Source organism: Calonectris borealis, chromosome 10, assembly GCF_964195595.1.
Source record: "Calonectris borealis chromosome 10, bCalBor7.hap1.2, whole genome shotgun sequence".
NCBI lineage: Eukaryota > Metazoa > Chordata > Aves > Procellariiformes > Procellariidae > Calonectris > Calonectris borealis.
In genome coordinates this window covers 19,690,878-19,710,948 of record NC_134321.1, presented here as the reverse complement: position 1 = coordinate 19,710,948, position 20,071 = coordinate 19,690,878, and the positions used below count along the sequence as shown (strand labels likewise).

General features: G+C 40.2%; 1 protein-coding gene across 10 annotated transcripts in view; it reads left to right on the top strand.

Moving 5' to 3' along the window:
* DCAF1 (DDB1 and CUL4 associated factor 1) overlaps positions 1-19,582 on the top strand; it is a 53,976-nt gene extending 34,394 nt beyond the window's left edge. For 3 of the 10 annotated variants that reach the window (XM_075159265.1, XM_075159260.1, XM_075159261.1), the window contains 3 exons: positions 283-356; positions 1,543-1,647; positions 14,522-17,151. In XM_075159265.1, the coding sequence (XP_075015366.1) occupies positions 283-356; positions 1,543-1,647; positions 14,522-14,836 (494 nt within the window). In that variant the 3' untranslated portion in view covers positions 14,837-17,151. The other 7 variants (XR_012675084.1, XM_075159259.1, XR_012675082.1 and 4 more) reach the window with 6 other exon arrangements.
* The last annotated feature ends 489 nt before the right edge of the window (positions 19,583-20,071 follow it).

The following is a 20,071-nucleotide window of genomic DNA, read 5'->3' as shown; positions in this document are numbered from 1 at the left end:
CTGTGCTTAGAGAAGCCAATAAATGTATTATCAAGGGAGGAGGCACTGTGCAGAGCAGATTAAGAACTTACCTGACTATTTTTTATGACAGTCTCCAACACTTCTGTTCTTTATTACAGGTTGAATTAGTTACAAATGTTCATTTCACTTTTATTTCATGTGTTGTTTCTTGTCCCAACATTTTATTATCTGCTTTTAGACATATATTGTTAGATCTTCTCTTTCAATGAGCATTAAGTAAAATGCAGTTAACCACTGAGTTTGTTTTGTGATGTTTTCCAGCTACCATAGATGTAAAGCGGAATATCTTTGACTTGTGCACAGACAGCAAGGACTGCTACCTGGCTGTCATTGAGGTAAAGGAGCTAAGAATAAACTCTGGTCTCTGTAGTTGTGGTTTGAGTGCAATGCTTTTTGTTTCTTTTTAAAACCTTCAGAACCGGAGGTTCTGGAGTTCCTACTGTTAAATTCACATTCTAAGCGTTGATGGTGTTTTGATGATGGTAAAGATGCCGTTAGTTTTTTGTTGTCCACGCACAGCAGTCTTGTTTTTCTGCCTTTGATTCCTTAAACTTCCAAACACGTTTGCCTCTCTTCTTCAAATACTTCCCACTTCAAAATGTGAAGAGGTTTTCCTTTTCATAAGCATAGAGAGAAATGTATTTTTTTTTCTATTTATAGCAATAATTTCCTATTAAAATTTGCACTGTATCGAATAACTGGGAAATGCAGTCTTCCTGGGGCTTCCCATAGAGCTTGTCTGTGAATCACTCTCATCGTTCCTTTTTCACTTGCCTTCCTAGCAAAATCCCAGAAGCTAAGGATTTGAAGCAAAAATTACTGAGCGAAACTTCTGGTCTGTTAAGGGGGAAGTCATGTTTAACTAATGGGTCTTGAACCTGACTATGTAAGTGTAGTGACTAATTTAAAATCCTGTGAACTTAATCGTCTGTGAACCACTGATCCTTACAGACCAAAAAAAGCGAGTCAAGAATTTGTAGTAGGGCAAGCTTCTTGTTTAGCTACTGAAGTTGGAGTTGCTAAGGTTGTGAGGCCAGGATACGAAAATTTTCTTTTATAGGAGTCATTGGAAATGTTACTTCCTGGCCTGTGGCAGCAGTGGTTGCTGGGGTATCAGACCAGAAGGTCTTCTGGAACTCTTGCTATGTGACAGCTTTTAGCATTCTCTCAGGGCATATGGTTCCATGATATAACAGGGAGGCAAACTTGAAAGGAAGTGGTGTGCAGTTAGGTGAGAACTAAACCAAAAAAGCATGTTAAGGATCCAGTAAAGGTTTTGTTAAGTCTCCTAGTGAGAGTGTACCTTGTGGATGACAGAAGCAGAAAGTAGCTATTTACATCACTCCTGGGCTGGTCCTTGAAACCAAAAAGACTCCTTTTTTAGTGCTAATTGTACGGCTGCTAGTAAATGGGATGGAAGGATTTTGGTAATGTTTCTGTAATTGAGATCAGATATAGCACTGAATATGAATGCTGAGCTTAATTCCTGGGGCTAACTGCTGTGTGGGCATCTGTCTTCAGAATCAAGGGAGCATGGATGCCATGAACATGGATACAGTTTGCAGACTGTATGAAGTGGGCAGGCAGCGTTTGGCGGAAGATGAAGAGGATGAAGAAGAAGATCAGGTGAGAAGTACAGCATTAACCTGGTTGTTCAAGAGTAGCTTTTAGCCACCTACATGTGAGAGGCCACAGGTGTTCATTTATTACCCATAAAGTACAGATGCCTCATTTGGTCTCACCTAATGTGAAGTAGATGGCTTTACTGTCAGTGTAAACTAAAACTATCTATGCAGAACCTGTGTGAACAATAACTTTGTGCACTGTAAACGGACATGATAATTTATAGTTTGTTTATTAATATCTGTGTTTCAATCTTGATCGGAAACTTTGCTGTTTGTTCTGCTTGTTTTGTTTTTTTTTTTAATATTTTGACACCCAGTAGAGACAGTAGTGTTTTGAGGTTTTCCTTTTTTCAATTCCAAGTCTCACATTTGGGCATAACTTGTCACCAATTTCTGAATGAGACACAACTTGGACTAATGCAGTGAAACTGCACAGTACTTCTGAACAGCAAAATGTTTTAAGAATTTTAAAGAAAGCTGTAGGTTTGCATTGGGATGTATTGGTTTTCCTTCTCAGATCAGCCCTTTGATCTCTGGCAACTTGACAAAAGAGCTAAGAACTGTAATGAGTGCTCCTCGGGGTGCAGTTGGTAGAATACACAGTAGCACAGAATACTTACTACAGTACAATGAGAATTAAAGACAGATTTGTAGCTTTTTGGGTGTCAGGTGGTTTGGTTTTTTTTCTTTGAACAGGCAAAGGCCTTATGCTTCAATTCCCTGAAGATTTTAAATGCATTGTTCTCTGCTTTTTGATGTCTGTATTCTAGTAAATCATGTATTTGTATCTCCTGTGAGAAAAGCTGACTTCACCTTTTTCCAAAGAATGCCAGAAGGTAATATTTTGGTGGGGTTTTTTTCCCAGACTGTGTGGAACTCTGGATTTCTGATACCCTTTCTGTCTCTGAATCTTCCTGTTGCTAGGTTAAAACTTTTACTTTCTAGTTTAGAAGACTGGATAGCAGATTGCAGGAAAGAGTAAATTTTCTTTGCAGGTAGTTGTTATTATTACGATTTCAGTGTAATTCTGAAGATAAAGGAGTAGTTCCATTTCTCATAAACAGTTTGCTGCCCTGTCCTCTCAATGTGCTACAAGATTGCAGGTGAAGTCTTGGCATTTTTATGAAATCATTGGTTGCTGTTTTATCCCTAGATTGGATGGATTCAGTTTAGGAAGTGTAGAGTGGGTGAAGAGTAGAATTCCCTGGGAAGCAACGAAGGGGGGGAAATTACTTTCCTTCCAAAGTGTTTCTACTTTCTAGCCATTCAGTGCTTGCCTCAGGCAGTAGTTTCTATTTTTGTCTCTGCTTCCACTGTTTTTGTTCACATTCAATATATTTTAGTAAGCTTATTCACATTTTCTTTATAAAATCTCAGAAAATAGTTTGTAGCAGAAATTGATTTTGCATTGTACAACGATTAACTAGCAGCTGTCAAGACGCTGTTTTGTGATATCGCTGGTAAGTGATATTTGTATAAGAGGAGGCAGTCTGAATGCTGTTTGTTCCAGGCTGTAACAGTAGGTACCAAGCAGAGATAAGGTACCTATCATCCATCAAATGTGACTGGGGATGCTTCCTGTCTTACAAATGGAGGTGGCCCCCAGGCAGAATTTAAGTATGCTGAAAGCTTTTCTGAAAAGCTTAAGGAGTATTCAAACAAAGCTGCTTCGGGATCGATTTGCAAGCTAAGAGTGACTAGTTAATATTGCGTAATTGCTGCTTTTTATGGACTTCGTTTCTGGGGTGTATAGATGTTTCCTAGACAGTAACTTTTAGGGATGGTTACAGTCAAGTTTCTTTTAGTAAGAGAGATTTGGTTTTAATATAAACAACACTTATGAACTCCAATTCAATCTATATATATTTAGCAAAACATAAACTAAACCCCTTGCTCTCTGTCCCGTAGCTGTTCACCGCTGGTCCTCCAGGCTTCTTCTAGTCTTAGGCTTACGAAATACAGCTCTTGTCTCCATAGAGACATCCAGCATTGAGCTAGAATGAGTAGAGGTTTTCTAGGATAAAGACACAATCTCTCTGGCACACTTGTCTGTTAAGACCAACAAGAGTAATTTGTTTCCTGATGAACAGGAGTTTTCTGTGTATACATATGCTCACACATATGTAGGTGTTTACTACTTGCCTCGTTAGTTTCTGTGATTTAGGCTTTGAAAAACTGGAAATAAACTTTCAAACTTATTGGGACTTCTCACAGATATTCTAAAACACCTTCTGGTTAAAAGAAGGTGCTTTCTGATCTTTTTCATGAAAATGGTGTGGGGGGAAATCCATGTGAATCAACATTAATCTGGTATCTCTTTTGTCAAGATTTTTAGAGCGGATACTAATCCGTTTGGCCCCTGTATCTTCACACCTTGACTTTATGCATATATATATCTCTCTCTCTCTGTCTTTGTATATGATCTACATGGGTCCACATGTACAGTTTCTTGCCTGTACAGAAAGTAATAAGTACTCAAATAGAAGCATGTTTGATGGGCAAGCCTTGCTTGGAAGTCATGTGACACAGAAAAAAATTGCTTTAAAAAATTGTGCTTGGGACAAGTTAAGAACTGTGGAGAAAAATATCTGCCTGACATTTTTTACTTTAAATTTTGATGCCTCATGATGTCAGTTTTGATAAGTGTCAACTGATAGCTCTGTGACAGATTTTTGAAAAGCGAAAGACTGAGGGCCCATAAAATGAACCTAGCAGGGGTATTTGGCCTACTGATGTCTTTCAATTCCTTCTCTTATTTAAGTGAAGAAACAAAACTACCATATTACTCCCCCTTTCTCAAACCAAACCTTGTAAAATCAAGGTTACATACTGATCTGTTAGATAAATTACCCTCAAATTTAATGATCAGGCTGACTTAGCTGGCTTGTGTATGATAATGCTGCAGTAAAAGTTTATGGTTTTGTTTGAGATACTTGAGAATAGCACCACTGTAGCTAGATTCTTCCTTGGCTGTTATACTAACCTTTCATATGAGATCTCTGGAAAGCTGCCTTTTCCTAGTTATGGCCAGTAATCCAGAGTTGTCAAGCCTTGTTAAACGGACAAATGCTAAATGGATATTGATACTCTGTGGTCTGTAGTTGCTACGATAACTGAGGGAAAGTGAAGATGTAACATGCTTAGTAAGAGTTGGTTTGTGAATTTTTTTTCTTGGATGTTTTACTCCAAAAATACTAGTCTTTCTGCCTTGAACTTTCATGAGTTTTGTGTATTATTTCACTGCTGGGTAAGTATCTAAACAGGTCCATCAGTGACCAACACTCTCACTCACACGTATTTGCAAAACGGTCAGTCTATGGGGAAACAGGCAGAGTTTCCTATTCTTAAGTCCCACAGCAAGATCCTCCTCTTCCTCTTCCTCCTGTATTTGCCACTGTTTTGATACACTCCTTCAGAGTTAGGCTTAACAAAAATAAGATGGGTATCTGAGCTAATGGTACAGATGCTGAACCATCCTTGGTTGTTAGCTTGCTTAATTCTTATTTATTTCCCTTTCTTGGCTGATTAGTATCCCCTGTTTCACTCAGTAATCTACTGTCTTCTGTATTCAGAGAAAATGGTGCAAGGGAAAGTGAATGTACTGATCTGGCCTAGAAGTGGCACATGGCAGTTGCTATGGGCTAGAAAAGGAGACTTAGAAATATTAAGTGATCAGACAAGCTAAAACCAAGGGAACTGGCTGACCACAGAGTAGACTCAAAACTGAAACTTAAGTCTGGATGATCTTCTGAGTGATCTTCTGAGTGGGTTACAGGATTTTCAGTCTGTGCATTTTTACCTCTTTATTTTAGTTTTTCTTTCCATATTAGTTCTTTAAGGCCTATTTTTCTCTCTATAGTACATGATGTGGATGGTGTTGCATCTGTGAGGCTCAAGTAGTATTCTCAGTTATTGTCGTGTTCAGAGAGATTTATGGCTTCAGCAGCAGATTGCTTTACCTAGCTGTCCCTGTCCTATAAAGTGTGTTCTACTTCTTTTGCCAGAACTGAAGAACTGTTAATTATCCTGCAGTGCTTCTGGGCTATCGAAATTGTGATGGTAGGTGTGTAATTTGTCTTTTTGCATTGGCTTAGAAAATTCTAGGTGATGTGAAATGAAAGCTTTGAAGATAAGGCAATAAAGACTCGAAAGACAGTCGCTATTCTGACATGTGGTTTAGCCAGGATAGAGAATGTTTTTCCTCAGCTTTCTATGTGGTCTTTGTGATCCCAGTTTCTGCTTCCCCCTATCTGCCTGCAACAGCAATTCCACTGTACTTTTATTGCTGTTGGTTTGATGTAGGTTTGTTTTTATGTGGATACTTATTTGCTGGGGGAAAAACCCACAAACCTTAATCCTTATTGGCACATGTGTTTGAGAACCATCAGACCATGGTGGTGCTTTGTCACTACAAGCTGCCTAGAATGATTTATGTCATCAGAGACCCCTAGTTTTTCAGGAGCTGTTCCTGTAACATTTGAAGATATTGTTTGTTTTGAAATCTTGCTCGACATGAAATGGTTTACAGGATAATAGCTGGGAACAAGTATTTTCAGACAAATGTCTCAACTGATAATAATATACATGTGTTTATTGCACACCTTAATAGGAATCTTTGAACTTAGTTGCAGCTGGGGAGGCTAAGTAAAGAGCGGTTTCCATCAAAGACCTGTTTACATAACAGACACATCTTTTGAACAGGCATCCTCCAAAACAGATATTTAAGGGGAAAAAAGAAATTTTCCCAGTACTTATACTTCTTACCACATTTTTAGATAGTAGCAAATAACTGTGATTGCTTCAGCCTATTCTGCTGTTTCAGAATTTAGCTTCACTAGCTGTCAGTGCAAACAGAGGAAATTCTTGGAAAGGGAAAAGTAATTGGAGTTGAGTTTTCAGAAGGCTCGACCTAGTATTAGTGGAGTAAAACAGCTTCAGCAGAGATAAAAGCATATTCTGCCTGTTCAGTGACAGAAATCAAAGATTGACTTCCTCTCACCTCATACATCTTTCTAGAATTCCCAGAGTAGCTGGGATCCAAGAAAATAAAAGCTGCTGCAGCTGTGATGAGAAATGTCAGTCAAAAGCTTGAGAAAATAAAGGAACAAATTCTGATCCATAGAGGGAGAGGTCATTTACCTGCCAAATTTTAAAATTCCTTTACACACTATTGGTTTTTGTCATGCAATTAAAGGAATGGGCTTATTTTTGTGAGTGAGAGTGTGAGATCAGTGAGAGGAAGGAAGAGAAGCAGATTCAGAAATTGCACTTACTTCTGGACTCCTTATATTATTTCTGAGCCCTACGGCACAGAGAATATAATAGTCACGTTAGAACACATTTATCCCTAGCATTGAGGAATGTATCAGCTGTGAAATGATGACTTGCACATGCCTCAGAGAGGACAGTGACTCTGGAGTTAGATTGATTATCATCAGGTACATAGTCATGTTAAAATGAAAACATTTCATAGGCAAAACCAGAGTATTGGTCAAAAGAGTCCCAACTGAACATGCCAATCCAACAGAGGCCCAGTTGCTTTAAAGTTTTTGTTTATCTGTGTCATGGATGCTTTTTCATTCATCACAGGTAAGTAGTCATTGTTAGACAAGCTAAACCTACTTACATAGACTTAAGAGAATAACTGCTTTTTTATTTCTTCACTCCATGTTTTGCCTCTGTGACATACTGTATGCTGTGTGCTGTTTCCTGTATTAAATCTGCACATACCTACATCTGCATAGAAGCCTATGGTAAGATTCCTTGCTTGTTACATATAGTAACTTCTGCGCATTCCCAGGCTTCTACGTTTTTAGCTCTGTAACCTCATTAATGGCTCTGAAGAAGTAGAAATTCTAACACTGAAGTAGCCAAGAAGGTAAAAGTAGGTGCATCTCTGTGGTATGAGGGAGATAAATTTAATGGTGTGGTAATAGGAAGTGAGTTTGGGCTTGCTAGCTGAGGGGAAGGATGGAGACTAGGTAATCTAGGACGTAAAATTCCGTATGTGCTTGACCCCCTAGAAGGACTGTGGGCTATATTTAAGCTTTTTCCACTGCCCATTGTTCAGGGGATGTTAAGAAGTGGATGGGGGAGGAATTGGATAGAAACTCGTAAGTGTCTGAAAGTCAGACATTGTCACTTTGTTACTCCCGAGAATTGCATAGCAAAGGATCAGAAAGTACCAATAAGCTACACACATGCTTTGGAAGCAAAGAGAACAATTGTCAGAAGATATGACAAGGGGATTGTCTGTGGAGAAGGATAAATTACTAAAACAAGGAGAGACTTATTTCTCTGGAGTGAAATGTTCTTCAGTGAACTTGTATTTGAACAACGATCATATGTTCTTTTTTATGAAAGCAAAGCCCCTTCCCATGCTGGAAATAGGTAGTAATTAAAATAATACTGATAATTTGGAAGAGACCAAATTACTAAAAATGAGTTTGCTTTTCTCTGGGAGAAACTTGGGGGAGGAGGGTGAAAGAGAGGGAGAAGTAAACTAGTAGGTGGTTTCTTGCAAAAGCAAATAAATTGACCAAAACAATGAGACTCTGGGAAATATGAATTTCTTTCCCCCCAAAAAAAAAGACTAGAGAAAATAAACAGTTTATAGAAACAGCTGCTTACCAGCAGGTGATTAGACTTAGCTACAAATAGCCAGAAGTGAATTAAATATGAGCTGAAAGATTTGAAAAAGTCGGAAGAGCTTCACTGACGTTTGATTAGCTGTTTTGCAGGTAGAGAAAAGGCAGCCTCATAGACGAAAATAATAATAGTTAGAGTAATACCATATAGCATGATTCAAACAGAGAGGTGCAACAGAGATTGTGTTTTCATAGGGAGGGACTGTTGCTGGAAAGCATCTGCAGGTGAGAGGTGTTGACTTGGGAGTGATGATAGGAGGTGGACATGGGGCTGGGGAAGGAGCAGCTGTGAGATGATGACAGCTGAAGTAACAGAGGAAGTTGGGCAGAGAACTATTGATGTAAATACTTGTTTTGGACTGTGAATCAGCTCGTAGTAGAGGAAGAAAAAGTGAATGATGTGTTAGATGAAAAGATGAAGCTTTTTGTAACAGCTGAAACCATGTCAAATAAGCAAAAAACTTAAGGTTTCCAAATCTAGTATCGATAATCGAAGAAGACCTGTGGGATCTTCTCGTGGCAGCTAACAGCCAGCCTAGTGTAAATTTGAGGGATTATGTGGTCTGCAGCTGAGAAGTCTCAAATTCTGTTCATCTGGTCATAAAAAAATTTTGGATTCAAGAAATGGAAGAAAACTATTAAAAGTCTTAGGAGTGCTTATAAAGCAAGCGGATATATTATATACTGCAGATCTGCAGTGCTGTAAGCCATACTTCCTGAAACCACTTTGTACATATACTGATTTAATGTAAAAATACAGTGCAGAAATGTGTTAAAATCAAAATTCTGCCTAGTTAACATGTATTTTGCATCAGAGTTTGGATAAGTGAGCCTTTGAATGTTTTTTGAGAGATGAACACGGGAGAATATGTTAAGTGTCAATAACCGGTACTACCCAAAAAGATAAATTTTTTGAATTTTGTATATGCAAAATGAATGGGTAAAGGGGAACAGTAAGAAAGTCTACGATGATGATGAAAATCTATGAAATGCATGCAAATGTTCATCAAAGGACAATATGGAAGAAAATACATAACATTTGGACAAGAGCAAAGGATATTTACTAAGCTCTGAATGGGTTGTAAATACTGGCATATGAACAATTAGGTCAAGCATTTTTTTGTTACAGTGCTGCCAACCCTATATATGCTTTTCCTTTAGGGGATGTTGTTTAGTTTTTTCCTTTGTAGTTATAAATAATAAATTAATAGAGCCAAATCTACTTGGCTCTCTGAATCTTTGCCTGAGATCGCAAACTGGTAGTGGAGTTAAGTTACCAGTAATTTGCTTTGAGGTGATCTTGAGATAATCCTTTGCTATGTAATCAACTTTTCTGATTCTGTAAGTTAATGTCCAGCTTTTCTTGTACTACTACATCTCTGTAAATCTGCCTGTATGCAGGCATGTTAAAAAGCTGATGTGAATCACTTTTGCCCTCTTAATCATCCTCAAAGTAGTTCCAGGGTCATAGACTGTGCGTTGAAGCTATTTATGCGTTACTGTGTAAGTGAATTAGTGAATTTTGAGTTAGTGAGTGTTGAGAGATTTCTCTCAGATGCACACTTAAATTAATTGTCCCATTCTGCAGTCTTATACTAGAAGAACTGATAGTTCCTGCATCCTTTATACTTGTCTAAAGTGTGTAACTGATGGTACTATACATTACTGACTTACATTCTTAAGACTTTTTGAGTTAAGCGGATACAAACCCTTTGCATAGATGATCTTTTTCACCTAAACTACTCTTTTTCACCTAAACTACTCTTTTTCACCTAAAGTACTTCAAATTAACTCTTTATAGTTGAGTCAAACAATTTCTAAGTTAAACTGGGACCTGTCTCTGTGTGGACATCCTACTTACATCTGAGGATAGCTATTCCGCACTAAAGTTGCTGCCTCCCTCTTTGCTATCCCCTTATAATTATAACCGGGGTTTTGTTTTGTTCTCTTGTTCATTTTAAATTGTCAGCTTTGTCTTTGTTCATTGCCTTGTTTTTGCAGTCTTTTTGCTTTAACTGGGGTGAAGTCAGCACAGTAAGTATTTATGCAGAGAAGTGGGGCCAGGAAGCCATTTTGTGTATGAAACAGGGTGGGTGTTTCCTAGATTAAAATTCCTTTATTATAATGGAGGTACTGTGTTTTCGAAGAGCAGAAAAAGTTGGCCATCCAGGTACGTCGATACCATAATGTCCTCTGCATTGCAGTTGTTATGTAGTGACATCTGTGTATGCTGGAGATGAAGAAGAGTAACACTGGTACAGTATTGTGAAGGTAACAGAGAAAACCCCTAGTATTTGTATTCACTGTAATATATAATAATGAAATTAATACATGTCTGTATAATATATAATCACAAATTTGAGTGTCATTAGGGGTCAATGGGTACTCTACTTTAAACTGTTCTACTCTTGGCATCTATCAAGGTAAAGCTCCCTTAAGTTAATCCTAAGTTTAGGTATCTACAAGCAACTAATATACCTGAATCAGTGTAACTAAAATGGGTAGCAGTGTGACATCCTTAACTCAAAAGCTGGGCTCCATCACGTCCGTCTGAGTGTTGCCTTCTCTATTTAAAAGGGAGCATTACGTTTTTTTCCTTTTTTCCTCCATCATAGCCTCAGGTTGGGATTGTTTATGATCTGACATGAATTACATAGGAAGATAGGGTTTTGGTCTGGCTGTATGGTAATAATAGTGCACCTGGCTGTAGAGCAGGCACACAGAAATATCAGGCAGTGACTCAGAGTGCTGGTAGTGAGGTAAAATGTTTTACAGAGGGAAGGTTAGGAGATGGTCAGTTTGTGATTCTACAATACTACCCTTGTGCCTTCCGTAAAGATAGCTGGCAGCTGTGAAGTGGCTTCTGTTGGAGAGGGAAGAGAATATTCTCTAAGGAAGCAGAGGAGGAATGTGAGGACTCCATGAACAGTTCAAGTTCTGATCTAAGCAGCTTTTGTAGAGAACAACCCAAATAGAAGAGTATCTTTAGGCATCTAAAGGAGTTAGTGATGGCTAAAACAATTCCCTGATACTGTTTTTTAAGTCATATGGAGTGTGCTGGTCCATGGGTTCCGTGGATAAGTTTACTGCAATGAGGAAGATAAGCAGAGGTGCATGCTTGTTTTGCATAGATGTGCATGCTGGTTCTTTTTTCTAGCAGCACCTGTGTCATTGCCCAAAGCCCTTGGGAACTACTGGTGAGCAGGTAGGAGCTTGCTTTTGCAGGTTTTTCCTTCACGAATCCAGATATGGTTTGGAATAACTGTTCTGCCTATCTTCCCTGTGACACTGTGCAATGATTTTTTTCACTGCTCTTATTCAGTATGTTTGTATGAGTCACGGGGGAAGGCATGGCATTTTTTGTCTGTATATGGATCCCTTATGTGAGACAGTTGTGGTATCTGATGAGGACACATCCTAGATATCCATTAACAGACTGGATATCACTTACATATGATGGTGTTAGGTATGAGGAAATACCAGGTGGAGTCTTTCTCAGCTATATGTCCCCCAGACTGGTTTTGGGTGCAGAAGGTCAGTGTGCTTTCTTAAGAGAGATCTTGCCACATATATGCAAGCCTTGTGTTTCTAGACTGGAGTATTGCAGTGTGCCTGCAGAGGTTTGTGCTTGGATTCTTCAGAAGCTAATGCAGAATTAATTCACATGTTACTTAGCAGAAGCACCACATTTTCCAGGTTCCTGTTTGTGTTCTTTAAAACATGACGAGTTAGGGGTTTCTCAGTAGTTAAGATCACTCCTCTTGAACTGTGTTCTGTGTCACTCATTCAGCTTGGTAAGGACGCGCATTGTGCATGTCGCGTTCTCTCTGTCACATGCACATGTGACTTCTTGTAGCATGGTTTTCACGCTATTTTCTGGTTTACCAGGGACAAGTATAATTTAGATCTCATCTTACTGTTCTTAGGTGTTTTTTAAATGAGTGTAGCCTACTTCAGATTAAGTAATTTAAACTGAAAAGGTGGAAACATTGATTTCAGTTCTCTAGTACTCTGTTGCTATTTGTATTTTCACAAAGGAATTTTTTCCTCACTGATTGGTATAATCCTTCAAAGTTAATTTGCAGCTAATTATACATCCTTTCTGTGTAATTTGGCGCTTATTCTTGTTAGCCAAAAGAAATCTTTAGCTTTATACAACTATATTTCATTTCATCCTATATTTGAAGGATGATACTACTATATATGTCTTGCCTTAAGCTTGAATGAAAATGTTGATAAAATAGTATTTTAATTTCCAATAAATACATTAAATATGAAACATAATCAAACTCAGTAGTTTTGACATTGTCTCTTAAGTCATTGTGGGCTAGATATTTAGGAAAAAAATGCTTTCAGAAATTCCACAGATGTGGAAACTAAGAGGGTACCTAACTCGTTTCAGAATCCTTTAGGTTTCAACTACACGGACTCTAAATGAATCTTGTAGACAATACACTTTTTTCCTAATGTCTACAGTTGTGTGTCTGTCTCCAGACACTGAAAAACTTGGCTTAATTTTTCCAAGCTTTTAAAATAAATTTATCTCCTCCTTTCCAACTTCGGAGTTATTTAGAAACTGAAAAAGGAAAATAAACTCTCCTGCCTTTTCAGTTTTTAATCAGTTTTTCAATTCTGAATAGAGTAATAAACTTTAAGACGTTGGTCTCTCTGCAGATACTGCATAGAACAAAAGTAAAAGTTATTAAGGCAAAAGCTTTTATACTCAATTCAATATATTTTACGGAAAATTATACTCAATGTGGCACTGCATTTTAAAACTGTGAACTGCAAGTATACAGTGTGTATCCTCTCCCAGTGTGTATACAATTCAAAAAGCAATGTCCGTTTATTTGAGGACTTACTGACTCAAAGTAAGGTTTGTAATTGCCTGAAATAAGCATAGGCTTTAATACAGGTTGTTTTAATTTTATGCTTAATATAAGCTCTTTCAGAAAGAAAACTGTATCTAGCAAACCAATGCTTTTATACTGTAATCTCCATTTAAATAACACAGCGTTTCTGGTCAGTAGAGGAGACTTGGCTGCCTTTTGCAAGTGAAGAAACAATAAAATTTGCCGAGGCTTTTTGGCATTCATTGTTTCTTTTGCCTATGACAGATGTTGGATTTGTGTGGGTGTGGTGGATTTTTTTATAGCACTGACTGAAGGAAAAGTAGGTTGGGGAGATGACAGTAAGGTCTTTTTCCTCTGTGCTTTTAGATCTGAAAATGCAGCAGTCTAAAAAGTGTGAGTGTGGTGAGCTTCAGGACCAAACTAACCCTTGAAGTGGGTTGTTAAATATCTATCTTAATTGCTTCATATTTGCAAAATGTGTTCCCTCCCAAAACAAAGGGGCAATTAAGACTGAATGACTTGAGAGCTGCCTTCCTGCCACATGAGAGCATTCTGTTAGAGAAAAAGCGTGTGACTCTGAGGAGATGTGCAGGTATATTGAACTCTTTCTTTTGAGTCTTGGAGGCTTCCTGGAGCTTGGCTTTTGATGGCACTTTTTGGCCTCTTGTTTGTTTGGAAGAACAGTAGGACTGTAACAGGTTCTTCCCACTCAGTTTTATCTGCTAGACACGGATTTCTGGATTTGATCTGTACAATGAGAAATTCCGTTGCTTTATTGAATGCAAATTCTTACTGTTTGATAGAGAAAGATTTTGATCCACAGGTAAATGCCAAAGATGAGACTTCTGAGCTGCTTTAAACAGTTCTACCATCTGAAGCTGAGTGATTCAGGAATTGGTTTAGGCTAATAGTATCTTTCCCTACATTTTACATCTCATCTAAATCAGGAATGACTGAGAGACTGAACATCCACGCTGCATGCTGTTTGATGCAAAGTAGAGGTTTTGGTCCAGTTGAAACTAAAGCAGTTTGTACAAGACTAGCAACAAAGCCATGCATTAACGGGTCTTATTGCATGTCCTTCTCAAGAGTGCATTGTGGTGACACGTGTTGATGGCCAGTATTGGAGAGGAGCTTGAGCCCATGGTGCCTGTGTTGCACCAGCATTTTGCAGATAAGACTTTGCAGGCCTGCAGATGATCTAGCACGTGTCATGAGAGAAAGTGTTTATATGGGTGATGGGAAAGTGTTTATAATGGGTGATGTCTGGATGTGGGGAGAAGTGAGAACTATAGGTATGTTTTCTTCAATTATTCTTATTCCATTTTACATTTGTTTTAATGTCTGCAATGGACTGTTTTTGCTGTGTTTATAGGAGGAAGAAGAGCAAGAGGAAGAAGATGATGATGAAGATGATGATGATACAGATGACCTTGATGAACTAGATACGGACCAGCTGCTGGAGGCTGAGCTGGAGGAGGATGAGAACAATGAGAATGCTGGTGAGGATGGAGAAAATGACTTTTCTCCCTCCGATGATGAGGAGCTTGCCAACCTCCTGGAAGAAGGAGATGAGGGTGAAGATGAAGATTCTGATGCTGATGAGGAAGTCGAGCTGATTCTTGGAGATAGTAAGTGTGTGCCCAGCTTGGTGACCACAGGTGACCTTATCCTCTGTTTAATGTCTTGACAAATATACAACATCTAGGTCTTCCCTTAGCTGGCTTTCCCCCTCACTAGTATGAAAGGCAGAAATCATCATGCTGGTTCACCTGTGGCCTATCAAAGTAATCTGTCGGTAAAAACAGCTCTTATCTGAGAGAACAACTATGAGTTCTGGAATGGAAGGTATCTCCTTTCTTTAAGTGCTCCCAGGTGCGTGTGTGAAAACTTAAAGGCAGGCCAAGAAACTCCATGTGAAGAACCCTTGTCTGATTGCTTGCCTGTTCTGCCCTTCAAGGGACACTGGTTGAACTGTTACCTCACCTGTCTTCTCTGCCTTATTTGTACCTGTAAAGACAGAGAAGCATTTTTGCTCGTTGGTGCTATTCTTTCTCTTTTGTAATTGCTTAAAGTGCAAAACCAACATGGCGTTTCTGACTTCACTTCCTTTTTTTAGACTGTTCTGAAGCTAACATAACTTTTGGGGTAAAATTTAAATTGTTCTCTTTTTCTGGCATTCCACAAATGCAGAGACTAGAAAAGTTATCAAAGCGTGTGTGTGTATGTGTGTATAAGAAAGATAGATCTGAACTTTTTATGTAGCAATTAAATTTGGAAAAAGGCTTCACAAGAAAGAGAAGGTGAGTAGGATAGCATCAGGCGTGGCATTTGTGACACTAGATTCTGTTCCCTTTTTTGCAGCACAATTTTTGAGTATGCGCAGCCAAGCCACTTAGTTCTTTTTAATTTCCAAGCTGTAAAATGGGGATAATATAGATACTTTAAGTTAAAAGGTTAGTAAGGATGAGTAATGACAGTGTGCAAGGTTTTTGAAGTCCTGCTGTGATAGGAGATGAATGTGACAGCTGAGGTGGGAATCGATCTTCTCTGCCAGCGCGCTGGAGCATTAAGCATGCCAGGCCTCTGTTTTGGCACTAATGTGGCTGGCAGACTCATTCACGTCCCTCTTTTCTGTTAGAATGCAGCTCAGTCGTTTTACGGATGCGGCCAAATCAGATTGCCAGAGTTACTCTGTGGGGTCAGTCTGCTGTTCGCTTGAAGGTAGTAGGTATACAATGCAGGGCCATATAGGACGTTTACATAGCTCAAATTCATTAATAGCATATTGCAGTTCAAGATGGTGGGATTGCGGGTAACTTCTGCCTGTCCCAATAGTGGGCAGGACCTTCTTGACACAACTCCACTTCTGTTTCCTCAGGGTGTGCAGTGCCAGAAGCTACTAAGAGAGCACCCAGAGTGCTGTATTTGAATTGGGCAGAATGGAGGGGAAGTTGAGGCCATTTCAGTAACTATTCCTGTAACAGAACTAGGTGCTACTTGACACTTCGTTATTTCAGGTGTGCTCTGCAGAGCACTGCGTATTATGAGATGGCCACATCTGTACACCATTTATGGACAGAACCACTTGATCAGAACTTTGATCTGGTATCGCTGTGGAGTGCAGCTGGCCCATCCTGTGGCTGTTAGGTTGCTTGGCAGCATCTTTGGGAACTTAAAGCAGGGAGTGCAGCTCTGCCAGGCTGATGTATGCATGGTCCTTGCACAGGGTTTGATGAGTGGGGTTCTGCGGCTTCTTCTCTGTCACTTGAACTTCATCTGGCTTGCTTTTGTTTGTCACCCAGCAAGAGCAATTAGAATTTCCCTCTGCTTTGCTTATGCTGTGTTCCAGAATTAAAAATTGTAAGGACACTGACACTGTTGCAAAGTACAGATCTGAGGCACGGTGATGTATTTAGAGTGCTTCCTACTGCAGGCCCTTGCTGTATTTTGCATGAACCTCCATAACATACAGTGGGTGTGCTTCAAAACAAAATAATTCAAAGAACAATTGAAACAGGAAAGTTGAGTGGCTTTGGTTCCTTGTGCTTTAGAAGAGGTTTTGTTTCCTTTTCAGGAATAATCCATGGAGAACTTTTAAGTATAAATTTGTCTTCCTCCTCCTTTGTCACCACCTTAGGGAGGGTGGATCTGTTTGTCTTGTCCAAAGCAGTTTATGCATTGTGCAGATCTTTCAAGAGCTTGTTCCTGGGCCAGTGGGGTGTCCTTTTTGAAATGCACATGTGACATGGGATGGAAGAAATATATGGAATTCTCACCAGCAGTGTGGCTGACTCTCGTTTCCTCTTTTCTTCTGTAATCGAAAGTGGCAACTTCCAGGAAGGTCTATAAGTTCTGCCAAGCAGTTAACTGCAGTCAGGTTTCCTTATAGACATGGAGCTCAAAATTGGAAGGTTGTGTGGTGGACTGGAGAATAAAGAGTTAGGAGATCCCTTTACAAAGCTTTCCTCTGGTGTTTTTTTTAAAAAAAAGAAAAAGCAACAACTTTTTCAGCTTTTCTTCTCTAGAGTTTCTGGATTGTTATCTCGCTTGTGCTTCTTTCCCTCTTACTGTGTAAGTGTAGCTGCTGCAGCACTGGCTGGTGTTTTCCAACTCTCCTTCCATGGCTGTAGCTGTTCTGGGAGCACTGATGACCCCTCAGCTTAGGCTCAGTGTGATGGATGGTGAGACTAGAGCATCCCTCGCTGATCTCAGTGGAAGGGCAGCTGGCTGATCTTCAGGGAGGAGGGTTGGGGGAAAGGGTTTGTGCCCTCTGCTGCTTGCCTGTGATTTTTTTTTTTCCTAAGGAAAGCATCTGAGAAGGGGTGAACCTTCTAGAAGGCCTTACTTACCTTGACAGGCGTTTTAGAGATCCAGTATAACTGAGATGGCTAAGAGGAAGTCTTGGTGTCTTTTCTTTTTTTTTTATTAAATATTTTTAACACCTAGTTAACTGCAGCATCCAATGAATTCACATAAGAAAAAGAACCAACGTCACCTCTAAGGTAAGGCAGGAGACCTCTTGCTGCCAGAGCTGCTACCACTTCCCTCTTGCACAACTGAGGGAGGAGAGATCTTATGTTTTAAGATAAAAAGCAAGTGTGTGTGTGTGTGTGTGTGACTGCTTCTGGCAAATCCTTTCATGTCTTCATTCTGTACCACAATGAAGAAAACCAGGAAAAGCACAATTTTCAGGTCACCTTTAATGAGTGCCATGTAGTTAAATTCATTACAGAAACCTTTGGGTTGCCAGAGGAGGGCTCTAGTTGCGAGTGTATGGATTGCTTCCCCCTCAGTGGGGAGGTCTCCCGCTGTGCTGTGCAGAGGGGAGCGACAGGCAAATAAGAACCTAGTCTGAGAAGGTCTGGGTCTAACTTACTGCGTAATGAATTAGCCCCATGCACATTATACAGCGGCCATATTTCACCAGATCAGGTTGGTGGAACTGTCAAGGTTGCTTTGAGATAACGCCTGTGGGGAATGACTGCCAGATCCGTCCAGCCCCCGGCATGAAGAGCTGTTGCACTTAGATGTGCAAAGTTGTGCAGGCAGCTCACGTGCAGGTAACTTACTGCTGGTGTCCTCCTCCCCATCTTGTCATAGGAAGAAAACCTGCCAGCTAATAGAAACTGCACTTGCTAAAGCTGCTCTCCTCTTGACCCTCTGTTTTAACCAGGGAAAGAAAGCTCTGGTGCAGATTTGCTAACTGCTTTTGATTGATCTGAAGTGCACTGATGGTGCTAGCTGCCTCCCTCATTGCTGGGGAGCTGCTGCTCTCAAGCAGGTGGTGGCCATCTCTTGTAACTATGAACGCGCTGCCTTGCTTAGCGCCCTGACAACTGTGTTCTTCCACAAACCAAACATAACAAACATAACCTACGTGTCTCCTTTTCAGCCGACAGCTCAGATAACTCTGACTTGGAGGACGACATAATCCTGTCTCTGAATGAGTGAGGAGTGACTGCCAGGCGGGGTGTTGGCAGGAGGAGACGCTCCCTTCCCAGCAGAAGACCGGAGACCAAATTGGAAACCGATTCTGAGCACCCCAACCCTTTTTCTCCTGGGAAAACCTAAGGAACTCCAGCCCATCCGCTGTGTTGGTTTGAGTCAGTTTGAGGCTCGGGGCTAAGTCCGAGGCTCTATAATAAAGAGACCTGGGGTTAGGCCTCTTTTCTCTCTGCCTTTTTTTTTTATTTTTTATTTTAGGCTGAGATGACTCTCCTCTTCAAGGAAACTTCTGAAGATATTTCACAATATATTTTCTTTGTATAAAGTTCTTTCCTAAAGAACAGAAATAGTTTTATATAAAACAAACAAAAAAAAAACAAAACAAAAAAAAAAAGGCAGGTGTTCTAGTAAAGAGGGGATGAACTTTGTATTCCTGTAGTACCTTGTTACCATGGGGTAGGTTCGGGGGAGAAAAATTGTTTAAAATTAAAAGAAGAGGCATTTTTATGCAACTGCTAAATGAAATAAGAGGATCATGGTTTCTAAAATTGTTGAGGAGTGAGAATATTTTTATTTTAAATATGATTTTATTTTTTAAAAAAAAAAAAGCAACAGGTGTTAACACCTGCTAGTGCGCCAGTGTGTTTCAGATGCTCTTGTCCTCCAGGGAAGAGCCCCGGGGGTGTTTGGTAACTGAACGTACCGGCTGTTTACAGCGGAGATTCTTGCTGCGATACCAGGTATAGTGGGAGGCTGAAATCCTGGCTTGGCCTAGTCAGAGCCTGGTACTCCTGAAGACATGGAGATCTGGGATAGAAGTTTGAGCCCTCTTTCTCCCCTCTGCCCTTTGTGGTTCAAGTTTTTTAATCTTTTTTTTTTTTTTCCCCTCCCTCTTGCCCTCTGTGTGGAAACTGCAAATTGAAGGCCTTTTTCTTTAATGTAAAGTGTATTTATTAAAAAATTAAATACAAATCCTGTCTTCTGTGAATTGTAGCCATGCATTCCTCTGCCACCCATGCAAAAGCGGCGCTGTGCACACCTGAGGAGCGCAGCCCTGTGCAGGAGAGCAGCTCGGTGTAGCCAGCAGCCCAGCTGCGATAATGAAGGGCAAGGTAAACAAGGGGTGAGATGTCTGAGAGTGCAGGCTCCACCCGCTGCTCCAGTCCGCGGGGACTCCCAGAGCTGCGCGACATTTCACACCGCCTGCGGGTTCAAATCTGACTTGTTGGTTTGCCTGGCAGCCTTGAATTCTCAGAGGGGTTGTGGGCAGCATGGCGCCGCGTCCTCGCTGCGCCGTGTGGGAGCTGGAAGGTGCTGCTAGTGCCAGGCTGTGATTTTGTTTAAAGATGCACCAGAAGATCCACTCTGCGGTTCAGCGACAGGAAGCGCGGTGAGCTGCAGGGAACCCTCACCACCTTGCTGGCGTGCGTCAGGAGGAGGGAGCTGCCTGGGCCTCCTCATCCCTGTGTGGTTTGGC